The sequence below is a fragment of the Indicator indicator genome, chromosome 1 (genome assembly GCF_027791375.1).
Source record: "Indicator indicator isolate 239-I01 chromosome 1, UM_Iind_1.1, whole genome shotgun sequence".
NCBI classification, from domain to species: Eukaryota; Metazoa; Chordata; class Aves; order Piciformes; family Indicatoridae; genus Indicator; species Indicator indicator.
In genome coordinates this window covers 73,261,216-73,281,199 of record NC_072010.1, presented here as the reverse complement: position 1 = coordinate 73,281,199, position 19,984 = coordinate 73,261,216, and the positions used below count along the sequence as shown (strand labels likewise).

The 19,984-nt window shown below is 36.2% G+C and overlaps 1 protein-coding gene across 7 annotated transcripts in view; it reads left to right on the top strand.

The window, feature by feature from the left end:
- The window catches only part of HERC2 (HECT and RLD domain containing E3 ubiquitin protein ligase 2), a 110,502-nt gene that overhangs the window by 61,127 nt on the left and 29,391 nt on the right, over nt 1-19,984 (top strand). For 5 of the 7 annotated variants that reach the window (XM_054400547.1, XM_054400556.1, XM_054400530.1 and 2 more), the window contains exons 44-68: nt 1,176-1,318; nt 1,519-1,786; nt 1,948-2,090; nt 3,535-3,633; nt 3,719-3,887; nt 4,004-4,129; nt 4,818-4,926; nt 5,063-5,202; nt 5,667-5,857; nt 6,745-6,850; nt 7,020-7,111; nt 7,657-7,832; nt 8,365-8,476; nt 9,448-9,529; nt 9,626-9,769; nt 10,402-10,492; nt 11,874-12,051; nt 12,512-12,593; nt 12,676-12,847; nt 15,644-15,788; nt 16,426-16,651; nt 17,581-17,752; nt 18,124-18,310; nt 19,082-19,222; nt 19,566-19,757. In XM_054400547.1, coding sequence (XP_054256522.1) covers nt 1,176-1,318; nt 1,519-1,786; nt 1,948-2,090; nt 3,535-3,633; nt 3,719-3,887; nt 4,004-4,129; nt 4,818-4,926; nt 5,063-5,202; nt 5,667-5,857; nt 6,745-6,850; nt 7,020-7,111; nt 7,657-7,832; nt 8,365-8,476; nt 9,448-9,529; nt 9,626-9,769; nt 10,402-10,492; nt 11,874-12,051; nt 12,512-12,593; nt 12,676-12,847; nt 15,644-15,788; nt 16,426-16,651; nt 17,581-17,752; nt 18,124-18,310; nt 19,082-19,222; nt 19,566-19,757 — 3,686 coding nt within the window. The remainder of the gene's footprint in view (nt 1-1,175; nt 1,319-1,518; nt 1,787-1,947; nt 2,091-3,534; nt 3,634-3,718; nt 3,888-4,003; nt 4,130-4,817; nt 4,927-5,062; nt 5,203-5,666; nt 5,858-6,744; nt 6,851-7,019; nt 7,112-7,656; nt 7,833-8,364; nt 8,477-9,447; nt 9,530-9,625; nt 9,770-10,401; nt 10,493-11,873; nt 12,052-12,511; nt 12,594-12,675; nt 12,848-15,643; nt 15,789-16,425; nt 16,652-17,580; nt 17,753-18,123; nt 18,311-19,081; nt 19,223-19,565; nt 19,758-19,984) is intronic. The other 2 variants (XM_054400539.1, XM_054400564.1) reach the window with 2 other exon arrangements.

Genomic DNA, 19,984 nt, shown 5'->3' with positions numbered 1-19,984 from the left:
ACCAGTACCCCCAGGTCCCTTTCTGTCTGGCTGCTCTCCAGCCACTGTCCCCAGCCTGTAGCGCTGCATGGAGTTGTTGTGGACAGTGTGTAGAACCTGGCACTTAGACATGTTAAATCTCATACTGTTGGACTCTGCCCATCCATCCAACTTGTCAAGGCCCCTCTGCCGAGCCATCCTACCATCTAATAGATGGACACCTGCTCCCAATTTGGTGTCATCTGCAAATTTACTGATGATGGACTTGATCCCCTTGTCCAGGTCATTGTAAAGATATTGAACAGGATTAGGTTTGTCCTCTAAAGATTTAAAATGAAAACTCAAGAGTGTTTAACCTAATATATTGGAAACATTCTGACTTTTTAACTCGGGTTTTGAAGACTAAGTGGGTCAAGGGTTTGAAGGTTGAAATAGTTAAGTTTGTTCAATTTTGTAAGTCTTCTATAGCTAGTAAGCTTTGTAAAGTAATTAAGAAAAAACCTTGGATTTCTTCAAGTGTTTTCTTTTTCTGCTTCAAAGCTTAATGTATGAGTTCTCAATTAGCTCTTTCTTTTACTTCAGATGCTTTGCAGTTTCCAGTGAAACAACTGCATATTACAGGATACGCTGTTGTAAGCATACTCTGAAAAAGAGTTTGAGGAATTGTAGTTTTCAGTATTTTGAATGCAAAATAAAATATAAAAGCTGAAGACTTATGAGCCACTTCATTAAAAAAAAAATACACTGAAGGGGCAATGAATACTTGTATGTATCTCTTCCCAAGAGGTGTGCTAGACTCAATCCAGAAACTATGCATTGTTTGGAGATCAATGAGACTGCTGGTTGTCTATATACAGTGGTTTATCGTGGAAGGACCTTTTTATAATAATCTTATTTTAAAAAGATGAACTCAGAAGATAGTTGTGCAAATTCACTGTCTACTGAGCAGTTTCTGCTAGACGTGTTCTAGGTGCATTTTACTAAAACAATTGTTTATTTTCAGATTTCCCATTTGCTTTTTTGTGCAGAGATTGTGCCACACATGGTTTAATCTTAAACGCATGATTCCTGTGGACAAGAAATATGGGAGAAGTAACCGTGTTTCATTAACTAATAGTCCCAGAGTAAGTCTTCTGACTGACTTGTATTATATGGGTTTGGTTTAAAATAAGTTGTTTTTTTTTTTTTCTTCAAAGAGGATGGAGCAGTTGCCTCTCCGGACATAGGAGATATGTCTCCAGAAGGACCGCAGCCTCCCATGATTCTTTTACAGCAACTTTTGACAGCTGCTACACAACCATCACCTGTGAAAGCAATATTTGACAAACAAGAGCTTGAGGTAGAGTCTTTGTGCATTCTGCTAAGTAACCTAATAAATAAGTCTTTCTAATTCACGTTCCAATTGAAACTTAAGGGTTAGGTTTTTTAAAAAAGTGACACTGAACCCTTTAAATAACCTTTAATTTCAGGTACACACACCCCCAAAAACATACCAGATATGCTTGTTTTACTTGGACTGATTTATTTCTTCTCATTTAGGCTGCTGCTTTGGCAGTATGCCAGTATCTGGCTGTAGAGTCTACACATCCTTCAACTCCATTGTTTGAAGACTGCAGCTCTAGTGAATCTACCACTCCCATCACAGTGCAACATATTCGACCCACAAAAGTAAAGAAACGCAAGCAATCTCCGATTCCACCACTTCCCATTGTGGTTCAACTTATGGAAATGGGATTTCCTAGAAAAAACATAGAATTTGCACTAAAATCTCTGTCTGGAACATCTGGAAGTGCTTCTGGATTACCAGGTATTTACTTAAGTCAAAGATGTTAGAAGGAGAAGGAAAGCTGGGAGCAGATTAAAGTGCTACTTACAAAGGAGTGATTGTACTTCTCTTTTTTTTTGCATGCTATTGTAAGAATGTCAGAGAATCCCTTAGAGACGGACTGAGTTTGTTTTTTGTATTAGGAGTGGAAGCCTTGGTTGGCTGGTTGTTGGATCACCCTGATGTTCAAATTACTGATCTCTCTGATGCTGATACTATCTCTGATGAATATTCAGATGAGGAAATAGCAGAGGAGGTAGAAGAAGCTGAAGCTGCTTGCCCCATGGTGAGTATCAGCTTACTAAAACCTAAGTCATGCTAACTGGCTGCAAATTTGGTAATGCTTTGCTGTTATGAACTTGGTTAGAGTGCAAAGACATTCTGTTGTCCCTGGCTTTCCAGACTCTAACAAGGACCACATTTGTCATATGTTTCTAAGGCATGTCATAACAAGAATAAACTATAAGTACTTATGTATGAGTAGCACATGGAATGCAAATAGACATTTCACTAGTAGTAGCTGTAAGTATCCCTGATAGCTCCATCTTAGTTTTATCTAAAATAGACAATGTTATGTGATACTTGTAAAGGACTGTTTTGTGTTGTTTGTTTTGTTTTGTTTTTCTACCTGCCTCCCTTCCTTTGGCCTGAAAAATGTGTGTTAGCTACAAGGACTAAGGAATTAGTGAATAAATGGCAAAAAGATCTCTGAAACAACTTTGATTTTTCCTTGTAAAAGCTACTTTCACTTCCTAGTGATGATGTTGCAATGTCTTTTCCAACCAAAACAGTTCTATGATTCTATAAAATGATCTTTACAATGCCAGTTGGGTGTGATGGCTTTAATGTAAGTTTATATTAATATTTTGTTGATTTTCAGAAACTGTTTCAGTAAGGATTTACTGATAAAATTAAATGGGTTCTGTATTTTGTAGTTGAGAGAAATGCATTATATTTTGAAAGAAATTGACCTGACATTGAGTTTTGGTATCTTTATCAGTATTGCAGTGAGAAACTGCTATGTGTTGTCTCAAATGAAGAAAAAAGCCCAAAACACCCAAAAACCCCAAATCAAAACACACACACCCCCCCAAAACCAAAAAAAAAAACAACCCAACAACAAAACTCCCAAACAAACAGAAAAAAAAACTTTTAAGTGCTGAAAACAGAATTAAGTTTTCTGAAAATTTGCATTACAGCTGCAATGCAACAGTTCTCTTAAACTTTAAGTTAATCAAGTCTTGACTAATTCCTGATAACTACAATCTTGTCTTTATCAGCTTGCTTTTCTAAGAGAATACTTTAAATCCCACTGTATTATATGACAAAACATCTCTTTAGCTAAGAGATTACCATTTACCACTGGGAGTTTTTATTATTTTATTTTCCTGTCCAAACAAATAGCCTAAAAAGTTGAATGTAAATGTGTATCTGCAAGGCTAAGTAAATTACTCACAAATCCTACTTGGTTTAGCTTTCTTAGGCAAGCAGATTTCATAAAAGTAGCTTGCAATGTGCTTCATACGTTTTGAACATTTGGAACTATTTTCCTTGGTGAGTAGTTTTGGAAACTAAAGTAAATCTTAAAGCCTCGATTAACCATATAGTGAGTTGACTTGCTTAATATTTTCCCCATTTTGGCATGCAACTTTTATGTCCTTGGTTTTATTGGGTTATATTCAGTCTCTGCTAGCAATTTTACTTAATTCAAACATTTTTTTTTTTCACAGTTAAGTGGTGCTGTTGTAACAGAGAGCCATACCTATAAGAAGCGAGCTGATTTCTTAAGTAATGATGACTATGCTGTGTATGTGAGGGAGAATATTCAGGTAAGCATGACAATCAAAAGCTATCTTGGAACTAATTTCCTTCTGGTGCAAAAGTCTTCATGCATTCCATTGTTGCCTTTCCTAGGTGGGGATGATGGTTAGGTGCTGCAGAACCTATGAGGAGGTTTGTGAAGGAGATGTAGGCAAAGTTATTAAATTGGATCGAGATGGATTGCATGACCTGAATGTACAGTGTGATTGGCAACAAAAGGGTGGAACTTACTGGGTCAGATACATCCATGTTGAGCTGTTAGGTAAGATCATTGCTAACTGCTTTTTAATAAAAAAACCCCCGAAAGCTGCATTAAGGGAGATATATTTTTGGAACAGAAAAACCTACTCACCATGCATTTATTCTTGCATCTCTTAGGATTTCCACCACAGAGTTCTGCGTCTCATATCAAGATAGGTGACAAAGTGCGTGTGAAAAGCTCTGTTACCACACCCAAATACAAATGGGGGTCAGTTACTCACCGAAGTGTAGGAGTTGTCAAAGGTAATGTATGTTCAGAATGGGGCATGGAGAGGTAATAGAACTGGAAACTAACTGACTTTTTACAGTGTTTAAGGAGAGAATCTTCTAGATGCCCTTACAAATCACACTGTATTGTGGAATATGATAAGAGAGCGTAGCATGCATTTGATGTCTCTGACAAGTTTATGGACTCTGTGGGAACCTGTTTTTTAGTATGTTCATCTGCTTTTTGAGCCACTTTGCATTCAGTAAAACTTCCTATTATAGTTCTCATTTATACTATAGATGAACCACAAATGTTTTTCCTTTAAGAAGGAAATGTTACTCAAAGGCTTCATATGGATGTAAGGAGAAAGTGTGATGCACTAGTGTCAAGCTGTAAGAGATATTATAGAAGTAATCTGTGGGGCATAGATCCTTTGAAGAGGTACAGATTTTGGTCAGACTGTATTTCATAGAAGCAAGCAGTCTCTCTGAAAAAATCAGAGTCAAGGAGTTTAAATAAGGTTAAAAAAACCATAGAACTCCCTTTCCCTTTGCCTGTTTCCAGGCTGTCTGATAATGCTAATACATAGTTCCATTAAATAAAAGATTACTTTCGAAAGTAACATTTATTACATGTTTCTACTGTGATGTTACACTGGACACTTTCCGCTTCATTTTATAGAGATTTGCAGCACATTGTATTTTCTGCATGTTTTTGTCACAGCTTTTAGTGCCAATGGAAAAGATGTCATTGTAGACTTTCCTCAGCAGTCTCATTGGACTGGCCTGTTGTCAGAAATGGAACTGGTCCCCAGCATTCATCCTGGAGTCACGTAAGTGATAATTTACTTTTATCTTACCATATATTTTTACTCTTTAGCCTTATTGTCTTGATTCCATTATCTGGACTTGTGTTACAATTAATTTGTTCCATGGAAATTGCTAGAAATTGTTCTTTTGTGAAATCAGGTGCGATGGCTGTCAGATGTTTCCTATCAATGGACCTAGATTCAAATGCAGAAACTGTGATGATTTTGACTTCTGTGAAACCTGTTTTAAAACTAGGAAGCATAACACTCGACATACGTTTGGCAGAATAAATGAACCAGGTAAGTTGCATATATCATCATAAATTTGGATTTATATTTCAAAAGGAAGGGCTCTTTCAAGTCAAGAATGTTAGTCTTCTAAGGATTCAGTCAAGTTAAAGATTGCATAGCCCTGTGATGTTTGATCATTTGATTTTAGAAATTACTCTTGATGTCTTACATTCCAGAAGAGTAATTTTCCTGAATTCTATAATGTTTCCTATTTGCTGTATATTATGCCCATTTTCTTGGTACAAATCAATCATAAGAATAGAAAGTGTGACTGTAAAGTGCTTGAACCTTGATCTATGCCCTTTAAGCATGAGTAGTATTAATGTACCTATGTGACATGCTTGCGTATTCTACTTTTAGACTGCATACCTGAATTCTTTGATTTGTTACATTTCCTTTCACAGTGCTCATAAGTTTAATAAAAGCAGTTCTCTTCTAGAGGCAAACGCTTAATGTTTCACTTAACCATGCAGGTCAGTCTCCGGTATTTTGTGGGCGTTCTGGAAAGCAGCTGAAGAGACGGCATAGTAGCCAGCGGGGAATGTTACTGGATGATTGGTCAAGAATAGTTAAGAATTTGAATGTGTCATCCTCTGTGAATCAGGCTTCACGACTTATTGATGGTAGTGAGCAGTGCTGGCAGTCTTCTGGGTCACAAGGAAAGGTATAACTGGTTTATTCTGGTCAGAGAAAAAGCCATATTCTGGCATGCTTTACTCTTAAGAGGATAAGAAGTTCATGAAATGTATTTGGTTAGGTTTTGTTTTAAATCATTTTTGTGTAAGATAGAGTAGTAGAAACAGATACCTGAAGCACAAAACCTTGTTTCTTCATGGTAGACGTACCTATATTTTTAAAGCTGTGCTTCATCTTTTTAATTTCATGTTTAATGGAAGGAACTTGTGTGAATTTTGAAATACAGGGTGATTATTGTATTCTGTAGTTGGCTATATGGTTACAATTGCCCTTTCAGTATAACTGATGAGAATTATTCTTAGGAGGCACATTGATTATATATTATTTAAGAGACTTCATTGCAATATGAAAAGCATCTGTGCTCTCACTACCTAAAACTGGTTCCAGTCACTCTCTCACTTGCAGAGAATCATAGAATATGTTGAGTTGAAAGGGACCTGTGAAGTCAAACTCCCTTTTCCTCATTTTTCTGTCCAGCATGTTTGGTGCTCTGTTCATAGCTATGCTGAAAATACCCCCAAGAACCCTGTCTTCAGATTGTCTACAGACTGTAACCAGAGACTTGCATTATATTCCATTTCTTGACCTGAATATCCTGACAGTGGTATTGCACTTCCTCAGAGTTATTCCTGGTGTTGCTCTTAGGTGAAGTAAATAGTTTGCTGCAACTGTTTCTCTTGTATTTGGAGGTTGGGAATGTGAATTCAAAGGTAATTTTTCCTTTGGCCAGTTCCCACATGTTGCAGCAGTTGGTTACCATTCACAAAGGTTTTTCTCTCACACATTTATTATTTTTAACTGTATGGTGGTTGTAACAAATCTACCTGAAAGTGACATTCTGTGTGTTTCTTCTAGCACTGGATTCGGTTGGAGATTTTTCCAGATGTTCTTGTTCACAGGCTGAAGATGATAGTGGACCCTGCAGACAGCAGTTACATGCCATCTTTAGTTGTAGTTTCAGGTACGTGTCTGTTGTCTGAGAAGTGTAAAAAACGCTTTCTTTGTACATTCAGCTGTAGGTATTTATCTGATTTTGGTTAACATAGTTATCTATTTATCATGCATTATGCCTCTTTCTGAAACAAACACAGTATCTTAAAATGTTTTTCTTTCCATGGTTTGTTTTCTAGGGGGAAATTCCTTGAATAACCTTATAGAGCTAAAGACAATCAATATAAATCCTACAGACACCACAGTGCCTCTTCTCAGTGATTGTACAGAAGTAAGTGAAGCTTGTGTGAGACTTGTGTGCAAAAGAAAAATATTTTGCTGCAAGAGACAGATGAAAGGCATTGTTGTGATTATTAAAGCATGGTATTTTAATTTTCCTTTAACTTAGTGCTACTTCTGACAGTTTAGTATAGTGAAGTTTTACCATAATCACAGTGTAGTGTTATAATAGCCTCTGTAGAAAAGATATTGTATGTTTTCTGATGTAAATCAAGAAAAAAATCCCAATCATCTTAAATCTGAGGATTATTTCGGTGGATGATAAAGCTTATCTTGGATAATAGTTCTGATCTTTTTCTGTAACAGCAAGAAGGAATGCATAATGAATTTTTAGAAGATTGGAAGTGAAATCATTTTCATGGCCTGTGATGAGGCTGTATGTTTGTCTTGAAGTATGCATTGTGTGGAAAGCCAAATATTTGAAGTTACTGTTTAGTTTTAAGTTGACAAAGTCAAGCAAAAGTTCTAATTCTTTTCTACATTTTATAAAGTTATATAGAACTGAAAAGATGGTAATTGTAGTTTTCTTCTTCATAGTACCATAGGTATGTTGAGATCGCAATCAAGCAGTGCAGAAGCTCTGGGATTGATTGCAAAATACATGGCCTCAGCATACTGGGACGTATACGTGCAGAGGATGAAGATTTAGCTGCAGTCCCTTTCCTAGCTTCCGATAATGAGGAAGAGGATGATGATAAAGCTAACACTGGGAGGTAGGTAACTGCAGGGATGAGGGGGAATTAATAAAGAACCTAAATGTCTGTATACTTCTACAGTTCAAGAGATTATTATAAGAAGGGCGGGCAACTAAATTTGGTTGAATGGTAATAAAGAGAAACTAGCATCGTTGTTGTTGTAGGTAGGTCATTTGTTGATAAATAACTTCTTTGCATTATCACACTGCTAAGGTGGTTCCATTTTGTACAACTTTACTGCTTGTGCAGTATACTTGGAGTGCAAAACCTAGTTAAAAACTCGATTTGGTTATATTTGATACACGACACAAGTATTTACCACTACTTAGTGAAACATTCTGGGCTTTTTTTGTTTATTTGTTACAGTGACCAATTAACTGTGGTGATGTAGTTTGACTACTGACACTATTCCAAACTCTAACAGTAAATACAGTGAAAAGGTACCTATGCTCTAAGCATTCAGGTTGCTAAATTGACTTTGTGTGTCTGGTTGTTTTTTTTTTGTTTGTTTTGTTTTGTTTTTTTTTATTCTTCTTCTCAACATGCTAAGTCTTGTTAGAAAGAAGGCAGCCGGGCTTGAATCAGCAGCTACAATAAGAACCAAAGTTTTTGTCTGGGGTCTGAATGACAAAGACCAACTGGGAGGGCTAAAAGGTTCCAAGGTATGTTTGTTGTTTTCATACTTCACTAAAAAGCAGAAACAGCTAAAAATAAAATATACAGGTCTCACACAGTGCAATATTAATCAGATTTAGTTGGAATTTTACTGTTCCTATCCGAAGCTAGGAGGAGTAGGTTTTACTGTCTTTCTGCTGTTAAGACATGTACATGTCTGCTGGTTGGAACATTGGAGAAAATTTGCATTTTGATTGTTAGTACCAAAGTTTGGTTTTATAGCAGCCTTTTAGTGATCTAAGACAAAAGTTAAGTAATTGTTCTAAAAATGTGTAGCACTAGATACATGTTCTGTTCCTTTTGAGTTTGTGTGCATAAAATGAAGATACTGGTAAACTTTTCTGTGTATTACTTCTACCTGGAACTGGGGTGGTCATCAGAAAAATACAGATGAATTCCAATATTTTTATTTATGTAACTTGATTACAATTTAGTGTAATTTGAAGGAGATTTCAACTCTGTATGCAGCCATTTATACATAATTCTAAATATAATATGAGATAGGCGATACATGGCAAATGGTTAATCAATTTAAGAAATCGTTAGTCTGAAAAGTATGTTTAGAAAGCATTTCAGATATAATAGTATATATTTTGAGTCCTTTTCAGGAAACAAAGTTAACTGTTACTGTATTTTTTTGTTTGCTTGTTTGTTTCTTGTGTTTTTTTTGTTTTTTAAGAAAACCTTACAAAAAAGGAAGTCCTTGTTTGTATCACATTTGATTTATTTTTTTCTCTCAAGTTTTGCATTTATCATGGCTCAGTATCAAATTTTTCCTTGTTTTCTGTGTTTTGCCTGGTGTATATTAACTGGTATTTATGAAGTATCATATATGTAAACAAAACAAGTCCCTCAACCTGTTAGGTTAACTGGTGTTTATTGTTTAAGAATCGCTCTTCTTTTTAAAGTACAAAACTTTAAAGTTTATTGGAATGATTTTTTTTCCTGTCTGCTCTAGATAAAGGTCCCTTCCTTTTCTGAAACCCTGTCTGCCTTGAATGTTGTGCAAGTAGCTGGAGGATCCAAAAGCCTTTTCGCAGGTAATAAAAGTTTAAAGTAAATGTAATCCTTTAAGGGCAGAAACAGATTTCCAGTTGTGAAATACTAATTGTTTCAAACTTTTTTCTTCATTTTAGTGACTGTAGAGGGTAAAGTGTATGCCTGTGGAGAAGCCACAAATGGAAGGTTGGGTTTAGGAATATCTAGTGGAACTGTGCCTATTCCCCGCCAGATTACAGCTCTCAGTAACTATGTGGTAAAGAAGGTGGCTGTTCACTCAGGTACTGATAATTGCTATACTGATATACAGAAACACAACATATATTAAGCCTGAAGGTAGTTGATTTGCAGTTTTCTTCAGTTCTGTGAAACCTCGACATATCTGATATTTTAATTAAAAAAAGCCCCAAGCCCCACAGGTTGTTAAATTCTGTCTGGTGCACAAAACGTTAGATTAAAGCTGATGGTTCTGTTACTAAAATCTATGACTTTAGACCATACATGGTTTCTTACCTACTAGAAGTTAAATTTGGTAACTTCTGAATTCAAAGAAAATATTTTCCTTTTTTAAATATTGCTGAATGGTGGGTTTGTGGCTTTTTCCGTTGTTGTGTTTGGTTTGGGTTTTTAGGTTTTTTGGTTGTTGGTTATTGTTTTTTTTTTTTTTTTCATGCAGCATTAAAAATAGCAATTTGAGTGATTATTTCTTTTCTTATTTTTTTTAATGGTCCAGGAAACTTACTGTCACAAAAGTTTTAGTTAAATCACATAAAAACTCTAAAGAAACAAGTAATGTATATTGGCTTGTACAATTACATTGTAGAAGTACAGGAATGTCAAATTTGTGAGATTTTTGCTGGATCTGCTGCCTGCATGAAAGCTTGAAAATCTAATTATCTGGTTTTACTTCTAGGTGGCCGACATGCAATGGCACTAACTGTTGATGGAAAGGTATTTTCATGGGGTGAAGGAGATGATGGAAAACTTGGTCACTTCAGTCGAATGTAAGGATATCGAGTTTGTCTGTATTTCAGTAAAGGGCTATTGGTGTTGCATGTTATAACACAAGTGACTACTGCTGTTGCATTAAAAATCCTGTCATTGTCCCTGGGAATAAAAAACTGTCTTGTCAAAACACTTTTTCAGCAAGGTATGTCAATTTATGTGCAGCATTTTCAGCACTCTTCAGTTATTTAAAAAGGAGGCATTCAGAGAACATAATACAAGAAACATACTAAGTGGATGAAGTCTTGAATAGTATTTTTAAATGTCACTTATGAAATGTCACACTTTTGAACACAGAGAGTTTGGTTTCTTTTATAAGGCAAGGTTTATAGAGGTGCTTTGAGGTGTAAAAGAATAGCAATTTTATATTCTTGACCTGTAAGCCTTGACAGTATTTTGTAGACCTTCTCTTTAGACTTCTGTTCACAAACTTATTAGCCAGAAATTGTTTTCTTACACTTTTCAGTAAAACATAGTTTAATCCTCCAGAGGCCAACTTTGAGGAGAATTTGAATTGTCTCTGGATTTTATTTTGTATGCACCACAGAAAAATGTTTTGAGAGGCTGAGGAAAAAAAAAGCCCATGGGAAAAACTTTGTTGTTCTGATACATTTTGGGTGCTTGCTCAGAATACATAAAATGACAGTGCCCAACTCAGATGGTTAATATATGACAACAAATAAACGCTCATAGGGACATACATGTCAGATCAATGAAAAGAGAAGTCCAAGACTGAAGCAGTATTGATGTCTATTGTTCAACTGCCTCATGTTTCCTATAATTTTATTAAAAGCGAGACTTGGAGACTTGGAACTATTGATCGTTTCACAGGAGCAAATTTTCCAGAGACCATGCATAATTTAATAAGACCTTAATAGCAGCTCTGATACATAGTTAGAAAACCTTGAGTTGAAACTTGTCCTTGAATTTAGGGAATATTGTTACAGTATAAATAGTAAAAGTTTCCAGTCTTATTGTAGAAGCCTAGCAGTAAATTCCAGTTCTAATTTCTCTCCTGTATAGAGCGAAGTTGAGATGGGAGTGTCATTTTTTTAATCTTACTGCCTAGTTCTGTCCAGAGCTAACAATCTCTAAAGTTTAGGCAATGACAGGATCACTTTGTATTGTACACTTTTTAATTGGTTTATCGGTATTGTGGATTTGTCACGTAGGTTTTGCAGCATACATGAATATACTTACTTAAATAAACTTTGAAGTATATTAAGATAGTGTTAACTTTAGATTTGTGGTGCTACTGAAGAGTACATCTTAAAATCATAATGTTGCATCTTCTTTTATCTTTAGATTACTGTTAAGTTGGGGTATATTGTGCAGCTCTTCCAGAATTAAGACAATGAATTATTCACTCATTTTCTCTAGGAACTGTGATAAACCCAGACTGATAGAAGCGTTGAAAACCAAACGCATCCGTGATATTGCTTGTGGCAGTTCCCACAGTGCTGCCATTACCTCTAGTGGGGAACTGTATACATGGGGCCTTGGAGAGTATGGAAGGCTAGGACATGGAGATAATACCACACAGCTGAAGCCTAAAATGGTAAAATAAATGTTTTCTGAACTCTGATTAAATGCAAATGTTTGTTTAATAAATGACAATATAAAGCTAAAATAAAACAAAAAAAAAAAAAACTATCAAGGCAGTATAAAGACATCATTTTAAAGTGATCTAAATTAAGTTTTGGGACGCATACCTCTAATAACAGGCAAGGTGTTTCAGAGAGGCCAAAAAGCCAGTCTCTTTCTTGGGAAGTGATGTGAAATGGCTAGTGCTGTTTTGAGCATTCATGTCCTATATCTGATTTGATGCATGGCTAGAAACTACTACTGTCATTGAGTGATGTGGCATCTTCAGCGAGCAGGGCTCAATAATGCTCTGCTAAATGGCATGCTCAGGCTGGCTACAATGAACAGGATCAGTCATAAGAGCTTGAAAATGTCTGTAGGGTTTCGAGGCACAATTTCTTTGAAACGTCTTGCTTACTTTTTCTGTTTTGTAGGTTAAAGTGCTCCTTGGCCACAGAGTCATTCAGGTTGCTTGTGGAAGCAGAGATGCTCAGACTCTTGCTTTGACAGATGAAGGTAGGAATATCTTGTTCCAGAAACTTTCTATCATGTGGGAATACTGTGATCATTGTTTGACCTGCAGTTTGGTGTTTGCCAGGTTTGGTGTTTTCTTGGGGTGATGGTGATTTTGGAAAACTGGGCCGAGGAGGAAGCGAAGGATGCAACATACCTCAGAACATTGAGAGACTGAACGGCCAAGGCGTTTGTCAGATTGAGTGTGGTGCACAGTTCTCATTGGCACTGACGAAGTCAGGAGTGGTATGGACATGGTATGCTACATTTGTCACAAAGTGTTAACAAATGATTGCTAAGTATGTGTTGTGTTTATTGGTGATGAACTGCCTTAGCTCCATCTGTGCCTTACCTGTGTGCTTTATTGTTTAAACTAGCAGGTCTTTTGAGATAAGCTGTGATACATTCAATTACTCTGATGCTGTGTCTTGTAGCATGGTCAGTTGTGTACTGCACCCTGTTAGGATGCCCAAGTCTTACCAAGTTAGTAGAGGAAAGGGAGGATCATTCCATCTCTTGGGAGCAATGGAGAGTGTAAAGGAATGCTAATTCAAGACTTTGGACTGGAGAGTATCTGAGAATTGTAGTTTGCAGTATGTAGACTGTAGTGAAAGCAGAGAGAGAGTAAGGATGTATTAAAGTAAGGAAGTAAGCTAAAGTTTGGAGGAGATGGGAGGAACTTCTTTAGAAACACAGGGTCTGTACAGATCTCATTGATTCTCAGAAGGCCACTGAATTGTCTGTAATGATGCCTTAAAGCAAGAATATGGTGATTGTTGAGAGTTATTCAGAAACCATTTCTATTTGCTTGCTTCTGCTTTGTTTGAACACAGATCTGGCTTTTTTGAGTTTATAAAGCTTTCTGAAAAAATCGACAGTTTATTGTAAGGCAGATCTACATCAGAGCTCTAACCAGATCAGAGTCTTAAACTCGTTGTTACAGTGTGAGAACTGGAATACCCTCCCACACTGACAATAACCAGGCTAGCTCAGTCTGGAAGCTGTATTTACAGGCAGAACTACAATCTATGGTGAAATGCAATTAATATGTACAAATATACACCATCCACAACATCTACAAATCTGTACAATCAATTAAAAAAAACACAACAAAGCACCCTGGCCGCCCTTGAGGGTCTTCCTTCCCGCTCCGCCCCCAGCCAGAAGGACTCCCCCCAGATCCCCCTGGCAGAGGGCAGAGGACCAAGAAGCACAGAGCCTGTTAGACTTATGATGTATATCAGAGCTAAGAAGACTTAAACTTGTACTAACAGCAAGTTAAACAGGTTAAAGTTGTTATTTAATAATTCATTGTATTATTTGTCAGCAATTGATAATGAAGAAAAATACAAGCAACTGCTTGTTGCTTCTATCCTTAAAAGGTAGAAAATATTTTAGCAGAGATGTCATTTCTCAGAGTGGCCACTGGAAACTATTTCTCTCTCTTTCCCCCTTCTTTTAAATTATTTTTTGTAGTTAGAAAAGGAGTAAGAGGAAAGGGAATTTGACAGTCTTCCAGAACTCTTTGTGAAAGTTGTGTTCATCTCTTCCTTCCCCTGGTTTGTCTTAGCATTGTTATCTCCAGTCATAAAATCTACAAATATTTCATGGCACTAGAAGTCTGTAAGATGATGTTTTGGTCTATTTCAGCTGTGCATATTTGCACTTTCAGATGAATGAATTGCTTCTAAACTTTTATTCTTAACTTTTTTATTTTTACTGGTTTGTGAGGCAAACTTCAACTTCTGTGTTATAACTTTAGGCAGGCAACAGTGTTACATACAGTACATATTTACCTCCAACATAACAAAACCTATCTTGAGAAAATTAGTGATAGTGGGCAGCAGAAGGGAATGGTTACTAAAAATCCAATGGAAGAAATCCCAGGGTTTTTTGCTTCTTTATTGACATTCTTAGAGGAGTTTTAAGATGTTTACATTACTTTTGTGCATGGTATATTTTTAGCACAGTTTTCATATAACCGTTTTATAACAGCAGCAGTACTATTCTCCTCAGGCTGCATGCCAAGGTGAAGACAAGATGAGAAGACTCTTACTGCAAAAGGCAAAAGCATTTATTGTCTAAGCAACTAAGCAAAGCACTAAGCACAAGCCAAACCCTCCTACTCTGTTACACAGTCAACTTACATATTGTCACATCCCAATTGGCTATCCTTCCACTGACATGGGTCCAAGCAAAGCATACAATAGGTTAATACTGACAAACAAGCTTCTCAACATATCCAGTCAACTTCTGCCTAGTTTTTCTCTTCACTTACAAGATGTTTACATTCTTTCCAACTCAAAGACAAAACATAGCCTTCTTAAAAGTTGTTCAAGGGTTTCGATCTTCCTACATCTGCTCCTTTTTTTCTTTCTTTTTCTAAAAGCACAGTATTGATCAATAACATTTTTTGCATGCATAAAGGCAAGCAAGACAAAATTAACAATATAACAAAAACAATCCATAGGATCAACAATCCAGTTTTGATAAGAGATTTCATCCATCCTGGTAACAACATATCCCATCAAATTCTTCATACCCATATCCATAGAGAAGTAACAAGAAATCAATCCATAGAGAAGTAACAAGAAATTATGGAGGCATGAGAACCTATATTGAGACTTGCAACAGTGTGAAAAGTCTCAATTCTGAAATGTTAGTTCCCATATTTTTGGTTTTGGTTTTTTTTTTTTTTTGGTGTGAGTAGACTCATTAAGGGCTCTATTATTATTAGTTTTATCTTTAGTAGTATAAATCTGTCCAAGTCACTGAAAACATCAGTTTTGCAGTATTTATAATTGCAACATTCCTGCAAGAGAGAAAATTCACAGTTACGCTCTGTACAAAAAAATAACAATAATGATGCCTGTTCTACAGTGAAGTGGAAGGTTATGGAGTCGCAGAACTGCAATTATCCTCATTTTTTAGGCCTCTGTACTTTAGGTTTGAAGAGTTCACTAGTTGGTGCTTGTGCTTAGTCCCAGTGGTAAATGAAGTATTTTGATTTGTGTAAACAATATAATTATTTTGAATTTTACTATCTGTTGCAGGGGTAAGGGTGACTACTTCAGGCTAGGCCATGGCACAGATGTACATGTAAGAAAGCCACAAGTTGTGGAAGGACTGAGGGGTAAAAAGATTGTGCACGTGGCTGTAGGTGCACTCCATTGTCTAGCAGTTACTGACACTGGACAGGTATGTTGTGCATCACTCTCCTTTCCCCTTTTCCCTTGATCTGGAAAGGAATAAGCAAAACCACTGAGGGAGAAGAGTGTAATAGCATCAATGCTGATTAAATAGAATTAAAATTTTTGATGGTATTTGTTCAATGTTACTGTTGTTGTAGCTTTGGTAATACTTTACTTGCTTATATAGTATCTCATAAGTTTCTGGCTTCTCCCTCTTGAAATGCAGAAATATTAATTGTATTCTGGACAGATTTTTCTGCTGTGATACAACATTATCACAATCATAGTATTGATTCAGATCCCCAGTGTAATTACTGTGAAACTAATTCTTCTAATTTGCTGTTCACTGTTAACATTGAATAATTACGAGTCAGCTGATGATTTATGAATTGACAATAATGTGTGAATCATCTGACTAAAGGCTGCTTTGATTTTTTATTACTATGTTTTTTTCAATTTATTTTAATGTATGATAATGTTTCCATTATTTAATGGGGGGGAAAATAGTCATGGCAATAGGTTTTCTAAAGTTTCCTAGGTTAATAATACAAACCATTAAGGTTCCTTCAAAGGATGTTTTTAAGAAAACAATTAAATGAGGTAACCAGTGCAGCAGTGTAATATGTGGAAATGTTTACTGGCAGGTTTATGCTTGGGGTGACAATGACCACGGGCAACAAGGAAATGGAACTACTACAGTCAATAGAAAGCCCACTCTTGTCCAGGGCTTGGAAGGCCAGAAAATCACTCGGGTTGCTTGTGGGTCTTCCCACAGTGTTGCATGGACAACAGTGGATGTAGCTACACCATCTGTTCATGAACCAGTACTTTTCCAGACAGCAAGGGACCCTTTGGGTGCTTCTTATCTTGGTTGGTATTTATTGCCTTATATTGGGGTGGGGTTTTTATTGTTTCGATGTTTTGTTTGTTTGAGGGCTTTTATATTTATTTTTAATGCCGTTGGAGGGTGACTTGTGATTTAACAGGTAGTAAAAGAGTGCAGAAATAAGACTGTCTTTGCAAAATACATCACAAAACTGCAACAAAATCATACACACTTCTGAAAAACCCTGAATCAACAAAGCCTCTTCCTGAAAGTGCAAGCTGTAAAGGATTTTTTCAGAAAGTAGCATTAGTTTAAACTTTTATTGTTCTTCATGAAACCAAAATGCAACATACTTATCAACTGCCTCAAGGACTTTGTCTTTAATATGGAATAGAGCTTTATGGTGGTAATGGTTGATGGATACTGCTGTAGTAATTGATCTTGTGTGTTACCTCTTGGTGTTGTTCTTGATTCTGATGTTATCTTTTGTTTCTGAGGTAGGTGACTTAAGGATTAGGGAGGCAAACCAGCAATGTTTTGTGTTGAATATAAAAGCACCAGATGTTTTACTAAAAAGTTTTACGAACATGGCAGTGCATTCAAAAAAAGCAGCAAGAAATGCATGTGTAGAAGAGTCAAGTAGTATTTTTTAGAGTAGCTAATAAATTTTCTTGCTATTTAAGAAATTTCTTTGTAAGTAAAAAAAAAGATGCTGATCACCAAAGTATTTATATATACCGTAATCTTCATGAGCAAGTAATGAGGTGGAACACTTTTATGTGAAAGCCCTTGCTGCAAAGCCTCAGTATTGACTTGAATCATAGAATGTTTTAACTGTAGGCATGGCAGTTTAAGAATCTGCTATAGAGTTAGTTATCTTTCTGACTTAACAAAAAACCAAGTAAATCAGTTCCAGTTATGTATGACATCATTAAAAAATGCTTGCCTTCTCTTGTGTACCCCCTTGCTCTAGGTGTTCCTTCAGATGCAGATTCTTCTGCTGCCAGTAACAAGATCAGTGGGGCAAACAGTTCAAAGCCGAATCGCCCTTCCCTTGCTAAGATTCTCCTGTCACTTGATGGGAATGCTGCCAAACAGCAGGCATTATCACATATACTGATGGCATTACAAATCATGTATGCCAGGTAGGTGTGCAAACTCTCCTTTGTAGAGCAAAAGGTGACATCAGTTAATCACCTGCTAGGGTTACTTGAGTCATTTATAAATTGTTTCACAGGTTTGGATTCATAAGGATATGCCTAAGCTTTATTTTAAATTTTCTTTTGATGTTATCTTTAGTTATATTACATTTTCTGTACAGAAGAGGAACTTGTATAGAACAGTGACCTTAAAACACAGCATTTATGCATTAGGCCCCAAAGGAAATAAACTGCTTTCTAAATTCTAGAGCTTGGAAGCCTTTCCTTATTTTATTAAGACAAGATAATATAATCTTTTCTAAGTTTGACCAGGGAATATAATTAGGTTTACATTAATCTGTCCTTAATGATTTCAGGGATGCAGTTGTGGGAGCCCTGATGCCTGCAAGTATGATTGCACCAGTAGAATGTCCCTCTTCATCGCCAGCCCCCCCATCAGATGCTACTTCTACTGGAAGCCCTGCAAATGGAGATGAATGCATGCTTGCAGGAGATACAGAAGAGAGGCTGAGCCCAAACCCATGGCAGGACAGGAGAGGAGAGGTAAAGTGTGAAATGAATTTTTCTGTCAGTCTTTAACAGTAAAACTGGAAAATATGTCTTGTTTAGTTCAATAATAGCAGAGAGTAAACAGTCCTTTCATGCTGTAATTTGAGGAAAGGGTACTTTGTGTATGTCAGATTTGGTAAAACTAAAAACCTAAAATTTTAGAGTGAAATTGGTTTTGAAGTTTAAGAATGCACAGTGTCATTTAAACATAAGTGTGATGATTTCTGGTAGTATTTTAGAGAAAATGTTAACCGTTTGACCAGATATTGAATTAATTTTACAGGAGTAATCTTTAAAAAAAAAAAAAAAAAAGATAAGGGAATATTTAATGAAATGTAATTGTAAACTTATATCAACTAATGTAGACAGGAGGGCCTGAATGGAGTTTTACCTGATTCCCAACTGCTAACAGAAGCAGAAAAAAAGAAGAGGCTTGTTGCTGAGGAGATATTTTCCTTTAATAAAGTATTAATTTGACATATATTGGTATGGCATGTCTTTACATTGTAAACTTTTTGGCAGGTGCTGATACTCTGATGTGTATTTTTGTAGTAACTTGAACTGAGGAGGGTGTTGGCTTGTTTGCCATGTTAGAAACATAAAATAAAAGCTAAAAATGTGGGGAATTAATTATTGATTTTGAATTAGTGGCTGTTTTTAAATTGCTGCTATCCTTGAATGTAAGCCTCTCTAATAGATAATTACTCTTAAAGGTTTTACAGTATCTTGTTGCAGCTTTTCTTAGTTATTGTTTGTTTTGACTAGGTTGTTTCTTCAGAAGATGCTGTGACACCATCTGCTGTAACTCCCTCAGCTGCTGCTGCCTCTTGCCGTCCTTTCATTCCAGTCACAGATGATCCTGGAGCTGCCAGTATCATTGCAGAAACCATGACAAAAACAAAAGAAGTAATGTCAATATCTTCCTTAAAACCTAAGTCCTTACTATGCTTTTATCAAGCAGTTTTGCTTTTTTTAATGCTTTTAAAATTACTCTATAAATGAATGCATTTTAAGTTACTCTATAAATGAATGCATTTTAAAAATCTATCCAAAGACAGAGACATGGTGGGTGTTTTTCACTTGAGTAGTGAGTTTAACAATATGTTAATTTTGAGGCCATATAATCCCAGATTTGCAGAATGTGTTTTAAACTACCTTTCACCTTCTTCAGAGTAGTTAACTTGTTTGGATTCAGTGTAATACTTCTTTCATGCTCACTGTCTAAATATTTCTGCAATTTATGTTGTAGGATGTAGAAAGTCAAAGTAAAGTATCTGGCCCAGAACCACAGTACTTGGATGAGTTTACTAGTCTCTTAGTGCCAGATGACACACGAGTCATGGTTGACCTGCTAAAGCTTGCTGTGTCCAACCGAGCAGGTGAAAAGGGAAGAGATGTTCTTTCAGCTGTGCTGTCTGGAATGGGCACAGCTTACCCACAGGTCAGATTTTGTTTCTGTGTATTTTAACCATGTCCTTGTAGTTTACTCTACAAGATTTTCTTACATTTGGAGTTCAACATACTGATAAAAACAGGAGTGGGACATACAACGTGAATATTACATGTGAATTGTTAATTACTTGAATATATGCATGTTCTACAAATACCAGTAATAGACCATGTCCTTGATTTGTCATGCTGTAGTTAGACATTAAAATAGAAGTTTAA